This window comes from Olea europaea, chromosome 10 (genome assembly GCF_002742605.1).
Source record: "Olea europaea var. sylvestris chromosome 10, O_europaea_v1, whole genome shotgun sequence".
In the NCBI taxonomy this organism is placed as follows: Eukaryota; Viridiplantae; Streptophyta; class Magnoliopsida; order Lamiales; family Oleaceae; genus Olea; species Olea europaea.
In genome coordinates, this window is record NC_036246.1 from 17,844,883 (window position 1) to 17,861,094 (window position 16,212).

The following is a 16,212-nucleotide window of genomic DNA, read 5'->3' on the forward strand; positions in this document are numbered from 1 at the left end:
TTCCAAGCAAACCAAGGCAGTGAATCCATGATTGGGTTTTTTTCTTATGATCTCAAAACAGGTTGAGTAATTAATTTCATGAAATGTGAATAATAAGTAAATAGCAATTGTAAATGAGTACCAAAGAGCATGTTTTGCACAACAGTTATTTGAAAAAAGTTTATTTTCCTATTAATAATATATTTTGTTAAAAACACTCCTTTTTGGGACTTTAGACCCTTTAAATTTAAATGTAAGCGGAAATAAATATTTCAAAAAATAAATAAATAAATTTTGAAATGCTCAATTTTGCATTCCAAGCGAGCGTTCGAGCCTAGGCCCAGTCCAGCCTAACTAGGCCCTATAAAATCAGGGCTAAGACTAGGCTTTGAGCATCGGGCCAACAGGCAATCCTTGTCCTTTGGCCCCTCCCTTGAACACCTTTACAAGAAGAATGATGTTTTTATTATTGTGTTTCAGCAATTAAAATAAACATAAATTTATTACATTCTAAAAAGTTTCGGCTTTGCTCTATACATAAAAAATTATTGGTATAATATTTTTCCTCCTTTTGTGCCAGTTTTTCTATTGTTCTTCCATAAGACTAGCATTTTGTCTCCATTTGCATATTGGAGTCATATCCCAAATAAAATATATTGATTGTTAGCCTGGTCAACTAACAGAACAAACAACGTACAATTATCCATTCAGACAAAAACAAGTAAACACAGTTCTAAAAACAGCTATCTATTCGTTCATATAAATTAATAAGACATGCAGAATCGTCGGTTTAACATTAATGCAATGACCACACTGCCTTCAAGCCCTCTAAAGCCTAGGCCATTCAGTGCTCAATATTTATTAGCACTAAAATATTTACATGATAGCAGAAAATACCCTTCAAATATCAAGAATGCTTAGAACTCTTTGAGCCAGAATCTTTGCAACTTTTTTTTAATATGTTGAATTTTCTGTCATACGGAAAAATTTCATCAACCGGACGGTAAAGAAATTTGTTATATAGTGAAATTGGCAACCGGCCGACTCTTATCTCCCAATCATTGGCCCCAGATGCATGCCCTAGAACAAAAACATAAGTGATGAACGATTAATCAACATTCAAGGAATAGTGAACTTCAAAATATCAGTAGAAGCAAATACGTACAAAGTAACCAAATTTACGAAAAAGAAAACAAAATCTACTCAATCTAGAAAAACCTGACGAATTTACATTCTGAATCCAAGGAAAAAGAACGGAGACAGCCAGAAGATAGAAGTAACAATGTGCCCACAAATATAAAAAAGCAAGTATATCACCAGGGTCAAAATGTTTACATCCCTGTGTAATTTACTTTTTAACATTCACATGTGAGAATCATATGACAAAGTAGTTAAGCCATTACAAATAGTAAGCTCCAATTAAGAAACTTGGTGAACCTGAATATGAGCATCTTCTGGATCAAATTTGTTCTAAACGGATCCTTGTGCTAGTATTCTCTATCTCATGATTCTCATCCATTTTAAGGCCATGTTTGAGCCACATTTTTCAAAAATTACATTCTTAAACAGTGATTTGACATCATTTTAACCACACATTCTTCAATAAATAATATTACAAGCAAATCCAAAACTTTTCTTTATTTTTTAACCACACATTTCCCATCCATACACTATTCAAAAATGCATTCTAAGAAAAATAATGTGACTCAAACAAGGGCTAAAGATAAATCACTAACATATATTAATAGAAATATGCACAGAAGAAAATGAAAACCTCTAGCACAGTAGACATTATTCGAATGGCTTACAATTGAATCTCAATGGCAAAAGATCCATTGGATATATGAAGACTCAGCTTTTCAGGGACTGGATTTGCCTTTCTCATGGATAGTTCCTCCATGAATTGATGCATGTCTAGCTAAAGCTTAAAAAATCTACTTGAACTATAAACAAATTTAAAATAATAATAATAATAATAATAATAATAATAACAACAACAACTTTAGAAGTGAAATCTACCTTATTGTCAAAATCTATGATGCTCAACTCGGGTGCAGGTAAGGAATACGAGTACATATTTAGGAGTCGGATCCTCCTCATTATAAAAATTAAGATATGGGAATATGGTTAAAAATTATCCGAATTTCGGATACGGGTATGGGGATACTTCTTACAATTTTTTAATTTTTAAAAATGATAGAACAATGTCAAAATAACAAAGAGAAAAATGGTTCAATTAAAGCAAATAACCACTATATTAAATTAACTTGTAAACATAATTAACCGTTATTGGTTGTTAAAAAATGAACTCGTAGTTTATTTTGTTTATCAACTCCTTCAATAAAATCAATTTAAACAATTGGATAATAATTTGAAATCAATTTAAATTTAAAGTCAAAATAAATTCTTTTCCAAAAAATTAAGAAAAAGAGTCAATTTCAATGTCTTATATATTATTTAAAAACAATTATAGAAATAAATATAAATTTAATACAAAAAAATGATATATCACTAGTTCATTTTAATTACAACATAAAATGATTGTAAAGATAAAATATAAGAAATAAAAAAATTATATAAAAATAAACTTAAATTAAATTATAAATAAATAAACTCATTAACTACATCCATTGGACTTCTCAAGAGCCCATTTAACACACTCTCATTAACGCTATCCGTTGGATTTCTCAAGAGCCCATTTAACCTCTCTAAAACTCATCGGCTTCCCTAATTCATTGTCTTCGCCAAATCTCTCTCTCTCAAATTTTTTTAGTCACCGGAGAAGCAAGACACCTTCCATCATCTTCTCCCTTTTGCTGTCGTGTCCGAGTGTAAAATGAAGAATCTGATCCATATCTCATGGCAGCATCCGTGTCATATCATGTCGACACGGATGCTTCTCGACTTTTGGAGAGTCTGAGCAATATAGGTCAAAATAACTTTTTCCACTTAAAAAGTGAGAAAAAGAGTAACATAATCCAACATGTTCCAAGGGAAAAAAAATCCCTTAAAAATTAAGCAAACACTTTGAGGGTTGAATTCAACAAGATAACATTTTAAGCGAACTCACTTCCACCACACATCTTAGTAATATAGCTCAAAAGCAATTTCCAACCTATTATATAAAAAGAGGAAAAAGGCAAACTACAAGAAAAATTCCCGCTGCTACCATAGTAGCAGCATGTACAAGAGCCAAAATAGTAGTAGGCCCCCTCCATAGCATCAGGTTATACATCAACGGGAACTAGTGCAAATTTAGCAACTACGTAGGTAAATAATAGAGCAACGCACAAAGTAATAAATGAAGAATTGATTTCATTATTATATATCAAGTTATTAATATTTCGAATAGATCCCTAAATTCGAAACTACCTATTCTTCAATAAAAACGTAAAATTCCTAATAATAAACCAAAATCCAATACATGATTTAACTACAAAAGCTTTTTGACAAGCATTTTCACAAGAGGTCCTGTGAAACAAAACCATAGGAACACATTCCAACCAATTCACGTAAAAATATGAATTTGTATCAAATTGGAACTAGTAACTAATCCTTAACATGAAAGTGCTGAAAAAACGCATATAAGCAAGAAAGGGAATAAAGTACTACAAGAGAGATCCGTCAAAGAAGATCCTCCTCTTTTTCCAAAAGAAAAGGACAATCCGAACAAAAATCAATGAAACAAAAGCAAATCGAGTGAATGGAAAGGAAAAAAAGAAAAAAGAAAAGATGAATTCCAATTTCGCTTTATAGAGACAAGCTCTAAAATAGCCCAGTTTATAGATTTTTATCTGATGAATATCAATACAAATCATGACATATTGCAAGCCATATAGTCAATCTAAAAGAAATAACAGTTGTTCTCAAAATCCAAAAAAATAATAATATATGCTGCAGAATCAGGCTTGTAAATTTTTTCTTCAGGAAGGCTGGTAAAAGTTTCTTATGAAACTAAAAATACAGGATCTACTTGTGATAAAAGTGAATCAATATCGTGATAAGCTAAAAGGGAAGCTACCTTATAGTAATGATACAACTCACTTTGTACATATTTCTTCTCGTTTCTAATGTATTAATCTCCCCAAAGTATTCTCTAGGGCAGGTAGACATCATCTTAGACTAGGATCAGGTTAGACTGGAATAAGACACACACCAAACACAGTCCAATTCTATTTCTAGTCTTAATTTGGAAAAATCCACTATCATAAATTTAGTTTTAGAGCTATCCAAAGGACCTAATAGACCTTCACAATACAAGTTTCAATGGCCCAAATCGAGATTCAATCAACTCTTGACCTACAAGGTTTAAGTCAGGAGTTTTTGGCTAGTCCATTCAAAGCTAAAACTGGCCAAGATGTACTCTATAATTTTAAGATAATTAAAGAAGCTTGCAAGCCCAGTATTATAATCAGTTGAGCTAGATCCTAAAATCAATAAAGCTGACAGTTTATACTCGTCAAATATCCATAATTGGAGCTAGGTGAAAAGACAATTTAGTACTTCCAATTAAATTTTTAACCGTAAGTTGCATTTTCTCTTATGGCTAATCAAATTGCTGTAATATTGTATGAATCTGATTATGTAATTTTGTTGTATTTTTAAAGATAGGATTAAAAAAGCTTGAATGGATACATTATTGAGCTTTCAATAGGCTAAATTCTCTCATCAAGACAATACCCAATTTCTGCCTAGTTGAATCCCACTTCACCCCCTTATTATACAATTCTATATAATACTAGAGAAAGCTAATAAAGAATCAATATGCGAAAATAAACAATTGGATAAGCTAAAACAAACTGATAAACTGGAGGGCTAAAAATGGACCAATAGGCAGCCCAACGCTTCTTTGTCTGCTTTGCATACATGGACCATATAGGAGGTATATCATAGCCATAACAAGTGCTTCACCAATCGAAATAGAGTAGCGTGGAAGTGTGAGAATACGGAAATTGATAAATGTGCTTTTACACACTTATTTAGTTCACAAACATGATTTAATTATATACAAAGTGATTGAATTGTAGCTTAATTTCGCTGAATTTGTGAATTGTACGGTATATTAGGATATGGTGAAATTCACGAGAAAATATTCAAAAAAGGACTAAAATGAAGAAAATCAAAAGTTTAGGGACCAATATGCAATTACCGAAAAGATGACCCGATGGATGAATCAAGAAATTGAATGAGCTAAGTACAAATTGAAGGTTACAAGGAGGTGATGGAATAAGGGAATCGAGGAAAAGAGACCAAAAATGGAGGAAGATCAAGATTAAGGACCAAAACGCAACATATGGAAGTTTCACTCTACCATGCGGTTGCATGGTAGAAAGTGACCTGTGCCGCACACGCCACGACAGAGAACCCAAGCACCAATTTTGTTATAACCATGCGGCATAAACCGTGCGGTCCCATGGTAGGTTTTCGGGGAAAATTTTCTAGTTTCCTTCTCGCGATGCAACTCTTTTGGTAACCTAGTCTAAACGCGATATAAATATCCAAAGCTGTCCGGAACGAGGGAGAGCCCGCATTATACATTATTTTAGGAGGATTTGAAGAGGAAAAAGAAGGCAAGAACAAGATGATTCATTCCAAGATTCAAGATTTCAAATCAAAGGGCGATGGGTGATGTTCTTTCCTGATTTTTTCTGTTGTTTTTCTTTTCCTATCATGTCTAGCTAAATTTTCATGTACTAGAAGATCGATGTACCATGTGATGTGATTTTTAAATTTCTAGTTTGCAATTTGACATTAAACGTGTAATTAAATGTTTGAATGGTTTATATACAATAATTTTCTTCCATAATTATGTGATGTTGGTGGTTTATTTCATCTGTTCGAGAGAAGAGAAATAAATTCGACAAGGTATAAATCATCTTAGGGTCCGATAGGGGATGGAGATATACCCCTATACTTTGCGTAAATCTTTAAATGTTCATAAAATCACATGCATTCTTATATTTGCATTTGTCATAGAGATATAGGCCGGTGGTATATAAGAATAGGTTCAATCCATCTCGAGAGAGAGTGTTGGATAGATTTAGGAGCATTGATTCGTCAACAATTCAATTGCGTTGTCATTTTGTGAAATTAGGGTTTAGGGTGATCACTACACGAGAATTCGTAATCCTAGTACGTTTAATTTTCATTGAATACAACCAATTTGCGTTCTAAACATTTGATTTGCATTTTAATTCGTTAAAACACCGTCTTGCATATTGAGTTCATTCCAATCATCAATTTTGCATAATTAGGATTTTCTTTCCAAATTAGGGTTTCGTTTAGGTAAAAATTTCACTTTGGGTAATTTAGTTTCAGTTAAGGCTACGATAGATAAGATTGAACTAATCAATCTTTGTGGGACAATATTCAGACTCAATTAATCCACTTTATTACTTGTTAACGAACAGTACACTTGCGGTGATTTAAATCGAAAGAAAATATTTCATGAACAGAAATCACGAACAATCTTCTAGTTCCTGTTAATTCATTCATGAATGCAGAAAGCTGTGCATCAAAGAGTCGTCAATTCCGCGGAAATATTTAAATGTTCATAAAATCACATACATTCTTATATTTGCATTTGTCATAGAGATATAGGCCGGTGGTATATAAGAATAGGTTCAATCCATCTCGAGAGAGAGTGTTGGATAGATTTAGGAGCATTGATTCGTCAAAAATTCAATTGCGTTGTCATTTTGTGAAATTAGGGTTTAGGGTGATCACTACACGGGAATTCGTGATCCTAGTACGTTTAATTTTCATTGAATACAACCAATTTGCGTTCTAAACATTTGATTTGCATTTTAATTCGTTAAAACACCGTCTTGCATATTGAGTTCATTCCAATCATCAATTTTGCATAATTAGGATTTTCTTTCCAAATTAGGGTTTCGTTTAGGTAAAAATTTCACTTTGGGTAATTTAGTTTCAGTTAAGGCTACGATAGATAAGATTGAACTAATCAATCTCTGTGGGACAATATTCAGACTCAATTAATCCACTTTATTACTTGTTAACGAACCGTACATTTGTGGTGATTTAAATCGAAAGAAAATATTTCATGAACAGAAATCACGAACAATCTTCTAGTTCCTGTTAATTCATTCATGAATGCGGAAAGCTGTGCATCAAAGAGTCGTCGATTCCGCGGAATGCCAAGAATTTGGACAAATAATTCAGAACACTCAATTTTCATTTCATTATCTTTTTTTCAAAAGACCAAGGTGGTCTTTTTTGGGAATAAAATAGAATAATTTTTTTTTTATGACCATGGGTATTTGAGTCAGTTTACACACACCTCAACTAATTCCATGGAGTCCTAAAGTTTACTGCCGGATACTCACCTCAGTAGCTCGAAGGGGAGTCAAACTGATGACTATAGGGAAACAAACCCAAGGTCTGACCACTGAGCTACCCCTCAGGGTTTAAAATAAAATAACTTTCTATTTGGAAATTTCAATATACCACAATAGAATCATATATTATAATAATAAAAAATGCCATAAGCAAATCTTAGTCAAAGGAAACAATCCAAAATCATCATAAAACAATAAAATCTTAAAAATACCATAATAGAGAAATTCCATAAGTGGATTGCATTACCTGTTGAGAAGTAGATGGCAATATAATCTTATGGAATAAAATGACCACATTTATTCATCAATTATTGAAAATTTATATTATCAACTATAAAGTATGCCTTTTGCATTTATGTGCATAATCTAATATAACTTAGAAAACTTCAATATTTGCTCAGGAATAAATAATAATGAGTCGCAACCTAACAAGAAACCCATGGGTTATGATATTTGGAGTCTCCAAAAATGGAGAAGTATCCATGTCCACAAGACATGTCACGAATACTGACATGGGATATGGATTGGATTTTGGTTTTGCACTCGGACACGATAACAAAAGAAGAAGATGGCGGATGGTGGAGTATTGCTTCTGGCTTGCATTTGTGGTAGTAGCAAAGCCGTTTATTTTGGGTCGTGATAGTAATATACGAAAAATTATGGAAGACAGGAACACGATCGCAAAATTTGTAGAATTACCCAAAAAGAAGGGGAAGAAGATGGGTTTTGGAGAATGTGTTAGATGGGCTTTTGTGAAGCCCAAAGAATATAATTAATGAAATTAGGAAATTAAATGGTTTAAAAGTAAACAAATTGATACATACTATTACAAGTAAATGGTAGCCTCTCCCAAGTTCTATTATTTATTATGAGCTATGATGCTCATACTCGAGTACAGGTATCACATATGGATACGTATTTAAATGTCAAATCTTTTATTTTCTAAAATATATTATACGAGGACATGGCTAAAAAAATTCCAAATTTTGGACATGGGTGTGTAGGTACATCTTTCAAATTTCAATTTTTTTTATTAACCCAAGATGTAATTTTAATTAGACCAAAATTAACTGTTCACAAAGAAAGATGTGGGTATTGAACAAGGGGCTAAGTAGAATTTTGGTGTTTAATTTTCAATTATGAGAATTTCATTACTAAATGTTATATAAAATAGAAAATGAGAGACTTGATTGCAATTTGAATTCAGTGGACCACTAAATTGCACTTTATGGAATCCATTTTAATTTTATATAGAGAAAACCTTAAACCATCGATACAAAGAAGGAAAGAGGGAAAAAAAGAAGAAAAGGGAAAGAAAAAAGAAAGAAGTGAAAAACCAGTGCCATTGCCAACCTCCACCCTCTCGACAGCGGCGTTATGCTTACAAAGAGCAGAAATGGGAAGAAAAAAGAAGAAAAAGAGCAAAGTGCCCGGTTGAAACTTGGAGAATCCGACATATAATCCATACCCACATGACACAAGTACTTTGTCCATTTCGAAGAGTCCGGGCATAAGATATTGTGAGTGGAGCTATTTATTATTTTATTTGAAATAAGATTAGTTGAATATTTAACTCTAAATTTTCATTTGATGCGATAGTTTAAGTTACAGTTATCCATTTTGGGTGATTTAAATCAGTTAGAAAGCTTGCAAGGCATTCATGATAAATATATTACGGACGAAGTATAAATATTGAAAGCCATCTTAGCATGAATTACTGAACGCTCCATTCTAAATTGTTTAATACGTAAAATGTACACAAGTAACCTATATTTTATATATATATAAAAGAATGTGTAAATATATTTTAATATATTGAAATTCATTTTATATAAGATGGGATTTGTCTTTACATAAAATAAATATATTAGTTTCTACATAAACTATTATTTCACATCATCTCTATGTGACACTTTGATTGAAAAGTCACATAGCATGTCACTTCTTAATGTAAAAAATTTAACACAACAAAATTACATGACATATATACACTATTATCAGATTAAAAGACATATTAAACACTAAGTGACTTTCAAATTAAAAAAGGACACAACATATCATTTTCAAATGGACAACCGTAATTGTTCATATTTGTCTCCATAACATATAAAAATATTAATTTTATAAATATGCAAAAAAGAATACAAATAAAATTGTGTGAATCTTTTTTTAAAAAGTGATGAGTATTTCAATTTCAAATTCAAATTTTAGCATATTAATACATATTCAAGACAAATACTGTGCATCATCATGTGATTTTTAATGTAAAGTTTGAATTCATATTCATAATTAAACTTTCACAAACACTTTGTATACATATATTTAATGGATTTAGAAAGAATTTAAAGGAGATAGTTTGCGACTTTCTTAAAAAAAAAAGTGACGACAAATAAAATATTACATTATCTCCCTTTTTTTAATGTAAAGCACTGATTGAATTCATATTCACATTTAAATTTTCACAAACAACTCATGTGCATATCTTTAATGCATCTGAAAGAATTCAAATGAGATAAGACTTTTGAAAAGAATTTATTTCGCTTTTAATTTTAAATTGTTTTCAAATAACAATCCAATAGTTTAAATTAATTTTATCTAAAGAGTTGATAAACAAAATAAATTACGAGTTCGTATTCGGCAACGAATATCAATTAACTGTGTACAAGTAAATGAAAATTTAAATTGATTTTATTCAAAATGATTGCCTCAATACTTCTATTTGAGTTCCTTGGTGTATTAAGTTTTTTATTTCTTATTTCTACTCATGTTAACGTTTTATATATAGTAATTAAACATCACAAATTCAGTATTATTAATTATAAAATAAGAAATACTTATATCACAAAAAATAAAATAATTGGTGTGTAGTCAGATCTCCATCTACATACAACTCGATCAACTTGTTGCATATGCACGACATTACTCAATTTTATGCTCTTCAACATGTGATCACACAACTTCACGTTAAACGTCTTTAACAATAAATATCCTAGATTATATCAGCCCCAGCTCTTAAACGTCTTTAACAATAAATATCCTAGATTATATTAGCCCCAGCTCATATTAATATTTAAAAGTAAAGTAAAAGATTGGTAAGTAGTCAAATCTTTGTCTACGTACAACTCAACCCTTGTTTGGTCCTCAAAAACATTATAATTTTTTCTCTTATTTTTAACCACAATCTTTAATAAAATAATATTACACATAAACCAAAAAAAATTTCCTTTTTTCTTCAACTACACATTCTCCAAAAAAAAAAAAAAAGAACTTCGAAAAATTATAACACCAAATAATGGAGGCTAAACTATAATTCATTTTTCTCTCTTATTATCAAACACATATTTTTCAATAAAATAATATTACACCTAAAACCAAAAACTTTTCCTTCTTTTTAACCATACATTCTCCAAAAAAATTTACTATTCCTCTCATTATAACATAGAATAATGGGGCCAAATGAGTGCTCAATCAACTTGTCGCTTACGTATGACACTGGTCGATCTTATTCTTTTTAGAGTGCGATAACACAACTTCACGTTAAACATCCTTAACCATAAATATCCTAAATCATATCGATTCCAACTTATTTAATCTCTAAAATAGAAGTAAAAAACAGAATTTTTACTTATCAATCCCAACTTATTTAGTCTATTATTATTCATATTCAGATTCCTCAAATTGCAAATACTTATGAATTCCACTGGGACACTGTCAGTCAAATTGTTATCACTCATATCAAACAATTCCAGCCCATAAGCCCTGCCTAAACTCGTGGGAACTGAACCAGTAAATCAATTCCACCAAGAAACAGAATTTTTAAGTTCTCCATATCCCATAAAAATTTTGGAACCTAACTAGAAAATTGATTACTTTGAGATTATAACACTATTAAAACTTACATTTCTTCAGTCACAGAAAATTCACCTAAGATTGAATTATTCCACACTATGAATTCCTTCAAATTCCCAGGATTCTCCGGCAAATAACTGGAAATAAAGCCTTGTCCATCAATAAAATCCAAAAATCCATTCTACTCAACATCATTATTATCGCCCGTTAGAGAGTTATGCTTTGTGCAGCGGGATTTATGGATAGGCAGTGCAACTGCAGAGGGTGTAGCCGACGATGACGCTGTTGGCAATTGGTGTTACAAGGGTGGAGCTGGCAATAGTTATGAATGGCGATTGAAGAGAGATTTTATAGATAGAGCGGAAGTCTTCATATTGCCTTGAGAAGTTAAAAGGCCCATATACCCATATAATTTTCCACTTTTCCTATTTTGAAAATATTACCAAGGAGGATGGGGGCTTCAGAGCCACATGTTGATGATCATTATTACTAGAGATGAATAGCATTGCACAATGGAATAAATCAAATCTTGTCTAATAACTTCTTTTTTCATTTTTTTTTTTCTTTTTTTTTCCCCCCAAACATAAATATCCATTTTTGGAATGAATTTGGAAAATTCGAAAACTTCTCAGAAATGAGATTTATTTTGGGGGAAAAAATAGTAGTTATTAAACTAAATTTAATTTGATCTTATTCCCTTCTCTTCATTATTAGGTTCAAGATAGGAAATGTTCCTTTTTCTTAATCTGTAACTTTCTCTTTGTAAGTAAGGCACTAGTATTTCAATTACATAGAGTATTGAATTAAATTGTTATTAAAATTTCCTATCCTAAATTTTGTTCTCTTCCTCTTTTATTCTCTATATTATGTTGCTCTTCATACTATCTTGCATCACCTATCTTTCACCATATTGAAGATTTTTAAAGAGATGTCTTTCACCATTGCACTAAAACTTAAATTTTACAATCTTCTTCAATTCAGAAGAGATAGTCTGCAGGTAGCATTAGTAACGCTCACTGAACTGTCCTGCATCAGTCCGGCAATAATTTCTAACCCTGACAAAATAAAATAAATCTACTCAATCTCATATCCCTAAAAAACTAGAATTGCGCTGCAGAGTGTAAACATTTGGATCAGTACACAATGGAGCTGATCTACAGTAGGATGAGATCTTGTGTGTTCTACAAGAACAGAAGTGAATATAAATAGGGAGAAAAAGTCTGAGATCAAAGAAATATAGCCTTAAAAGCAAGACATACATAGGATATTATTAATCAATAGCCAATTATCAATATTAGATATAGAATGACTAGCATAAGAAAGAATGGGCATGAAGAATTACTAAGCTATGTATGAACTTTGACTAATGCAGATAATTCTAAATGCCAAGTGATTAATTAATTCAAAGTGAGAGGCAACAACTACCCGATATTTCCAATGCCATTAACTGATTCCAGAAACTGCAACTGATGCTGCTGCCGCCCGTCCTGCTGTGGCTCAATCTGTTGCAGTGGCTGCACAGAACTACCTTCCAGTGCCACTGCAGCACCAGTTGCTGGAGTGCCCTTCCCCTCAACAAACCGCCACATATACCACGCCCCAACTGACCTGTATGGCCTCCACTTCTCGCACAATTGCTCCATCTGTGAAGGCCTCGGCAAATCCTCCAAACTGTGTAACAATTGTACGCCTTTCCTAACCCCTAAATCACTCACAGGTAACACATCCGGTCTGTGCAGAGAAAATATCATGAACATGTGGACCGACCAAGAACCTATCCCCTTCACCATCGAGAGCATAGTGAACAGCGACTTGTCATCCATTTTCACGACTGTATTATCCGACAAAATCCCAGAGTTATACTTATTTGCAAGGTCATATAAATAGCTGGCCTTGCGCCCAGAAATACCAATTTGCTTGAGCTGTTGTGCAGAGAGGGCAAGAACAGTATCAGGGCGGACAGAGCCTTCACCACCGCAAAGAGAGGTGAAGCGCGTATAAATAGAGGTGCCAGCCTTGTAGGCGAGCTGCTGGTAGAGAATGCTCTTGGCCAGAGCTAAGAAAGGAGGGTGGTGGGACTCGAATTGAGGGGGCGGATGGGTATCAATTATCGGGGCGAGAAAAGGGTCTACAGAACGGAGGTGACGAAGGGCCAATTCAATTTCGCCGTTGGCCGACAAGGGTTTGATAATCTGAGGTAGAGCTCTAGAAGATTGGGAGGCACCCCGCCGCCGGTTCTTGTTGGTAATAGTGGTTGTGGGAGCAGAGGCGGAGGAATCATCCGGTGGAGATGATTTATCAGCGGAGGTGGGAGTGGGAATTGGGGTGGCGACGGAGAGTTTGCGGACTTTCTGGGGTCGAATTGGAATCTTGGAAGGGTTGGAGTGGCCTTGGGAATTTTTCGGAAAATCGCTGTTAGTGTCGGCGGTGGCGGGAAGAGGGTCAGTTGAATGGGTTGGTAGCGGTGAAGATTGTGCATTGGAATCGGGATTGGGCTCAGCTTTCTGGGGCTGAGTCGGAGATGGAGGTTTAGAATCTTGAGATTGGGTTCCTGGTTGTGTCTGGGTCTGCTCACCCATGTGCACAGAAGGCGAAAATGAGATCTACTCGATAGTGGGTGTTTATGGGCGGCGACGGTGGCGATAAGCTCAATAGTGCACTGTAACGGGTGGTGGCAGTGGTGGGCGTCGGAGAGAACTGATAGCACAAGTCTATCTAGTCAATGGATGTTGAGGTTCTTTTTCCATCGTGCTCTTGTGATTCATGGCGTCTAAGCATTGAACTGAAAATGGATATATTTCGGGAAAAATTGCACTAGGGATCTCTAATCTTCTATTTTTTGCAAACATTATCCTAGCCTTTAAAAAATTCGTACTTGGGGTCCAACCATTAGTTGACTAAGAAAAGTGGACTTTGATTAATTTTGATCAATTTAAAATGGATAAAATAGCAACTTTAAAACTACCGCATTGAATAAATAAATCAGAAAAAACAAAAAAATAAACCGACCTCCTTCCCCCACCCACAATATTGTTAGCATTGCTGTTCAAAGGTTGACTGCCACCTTCATGAAGCTACCAAAGCCACCTATCAGGTCTTCTTGTGCCGGCATGAAGGTATTTCGCCAATAAACCAAATTTCAAAGTGAATAAGTCTTATCGGATTTTAACTGAGGCAAAGATTTGGAGGGATTTGTTTGTAGAGACATCAAGCCTTTCTAACTTTGCATTTGAACCTAATTTGCAAGGCAAAGTTCCTATAAATGTATTGTTCTAGAGAAGTAAGTTTACCATGGGAAGTTCACATATACCTTGAGGAATTTCACCTGTCAAATTGTTGCACATCAATGATAGATTGTGATGCTACCAAAAATTGTACATGTAGATTTTCCGAGCTTGATGACTGATGATGAGCACGAACGTGATCTTTCGATACCTGAAACAAAGACAACGAGGTGTGTTCTCGTCGCCCCTCCGATGCTTAAGTCAGAAAGGGAAATATATGCATGAGGCTATATGCTGAAGAATAATAAAAAACGTACCTGAATAATGGCCCAAGGTTCTGCTTTTATAGGAGTAGGTAGTGTACTCCTAGTAGGATTGTGTTGGTTGGATGTTTTTATCCAAGGGAATTTCTATTATAAAGAGTGTCATACTTGTAATGGAATTGTTTGACAAGTGGTGTTAGGGTTGATGTAAAATCCTTGGGTGTTTAGGTTTGTTAGTTAGGTACCCAGGTCTTAGGAGGCATGTTGGTGGTGTATGTCTCGAGGACTATTCTCGAGAACATTTAGGGAAGGTAAACGTGTCCTCGAGGTATCTCGACGACTACGATACCTCGAGGACTTGGGTTACCTCGAGGACCATAGAAGAGAAATGAGGTGGGGGTATGTATTGAGTCCTCGGGGATACACTCCTCGGGTATATCAATATTGGCATAGTCACTGGCCCCCGTGCACTCGTCCTAGAGATCGAGCTCTTAGTATGGGGTGCACATGGGTTATGTCATTTCTCGAGCCTTCGTCGAGAAGTGATGGCTGATGATATAGGTCGAGATATGACCGCTGCAGAGAGTGGCTTGGATTTGTGACACGTGTCTTCGTGGACGGTCGTAGATAGCGACCTTTGGCCTCCCATCGTTTTCACCTATAAATACTATTGTTCTCACCTTCATTTTTCACTTTTACCCACTGTAAATCAGAGTTTTGCGAGGTCGTGCTCGAGAAAAACACTTTTGGGAACTTCTCAAGTCGTCGGGAACTCCAGGTAAGGCTCGAGACTTTAAGTTATTCATAAGCTAGGTCTTAAGTTTGTTAAGTGATGTCGAGTAGTGAGGGTCGAGAATCTTCTAGCAGTTCTAGTAGTAGTGAGGACGTATGGACCTCGATAATACCGACGGCTATTCCCCTAGAGGCTACTCCCGAGGCCTAGGTTAATATGGTTTTTGAGTATCCCGACGAGCCCTGTAGGCTTAAAGAGCACACAGTCATAGCTGCAGCTAGGGAATACGGTATAATGCCCAACTGCGATGTTAGATTCCCAGACCCCGAGGATAGGATTGTTCGAGCACGACGAGGGGAGTTTGTTATTTTCAGGGAGACCCTTAAGGCTGGCTTTAGGTGGCCCCTTCACCCTTTCTTTATTGCTCTATTAGTCGTGCACTCCATGTGCCCGGGGCAGTTAGTGCCCAACGCCTGGAGAATGCTCGTTTATTTTTTTATAGCATGTAGATACTTAGGTATCGAGCCCAACATTAGCCTCAGCAAATTAGTGTTCGAGTTTAAGAAGCATCCTCGATACACTTGTTTTGGTTATCTCTCGACGATTGGGGATTTTAAAGTCCCAAGGATGGCGAGCTCCTTGAAGGGATGGAGGGAGGGGTGGTTTTATGTTATAGCCCAAGAACCCGATCTTCCTTTCTGGCCTGATTGGGGAATCCCCGACGCCGAGAAGTTCTGTGAGGGCCAGGTGTATCCGGATGTTTTGGAAGAGCATAGGAGGATGCTGGTCGGGCTCAGCCCCCTTTT

General features: G+C 34.7%; 1 protein-coding gene across 2 annotated transcripts; it reads right to left on the reverse strand.

The window, feature by feature from the left end:
- Positions 1–701: 701 nt before the first annotated feature.
- Positions 702–13,955, reverse strand: LOC111401403 (probable DNA-3-methyladenine glycosylase 2). Of its 2 annotated transcripts, none has more exons than XM_023029125.1 (2): positions 12,612–13,955; positions 702–1,059 (listed from the first exon to the last, which is right to left on the reverse strand). In XM_023029125.1, exons 1-2 carry the CDS (start codon positions 13,763–13,765, stop codon positions 1,038–1,040), a joined length of 1,176 nt encoding a protein of 391 aa, XP_022884893.1. In that variant the 5' UTR covers positions 13,766–13,955; the 3' UTR covers positions 702–1,037. The 2 variants fall into 2 exon arrangements, with proteins under 2 accessions (XP_022884893.1, XP_022884892.1); XM_023029124.1 differs by lacking the exon at positions 702–1,059 and adding an exon at positions 11,816–12,241.
- Between the last annotated feature and the right edge of the window lie 2,257 nt (positions 13,956–16,212).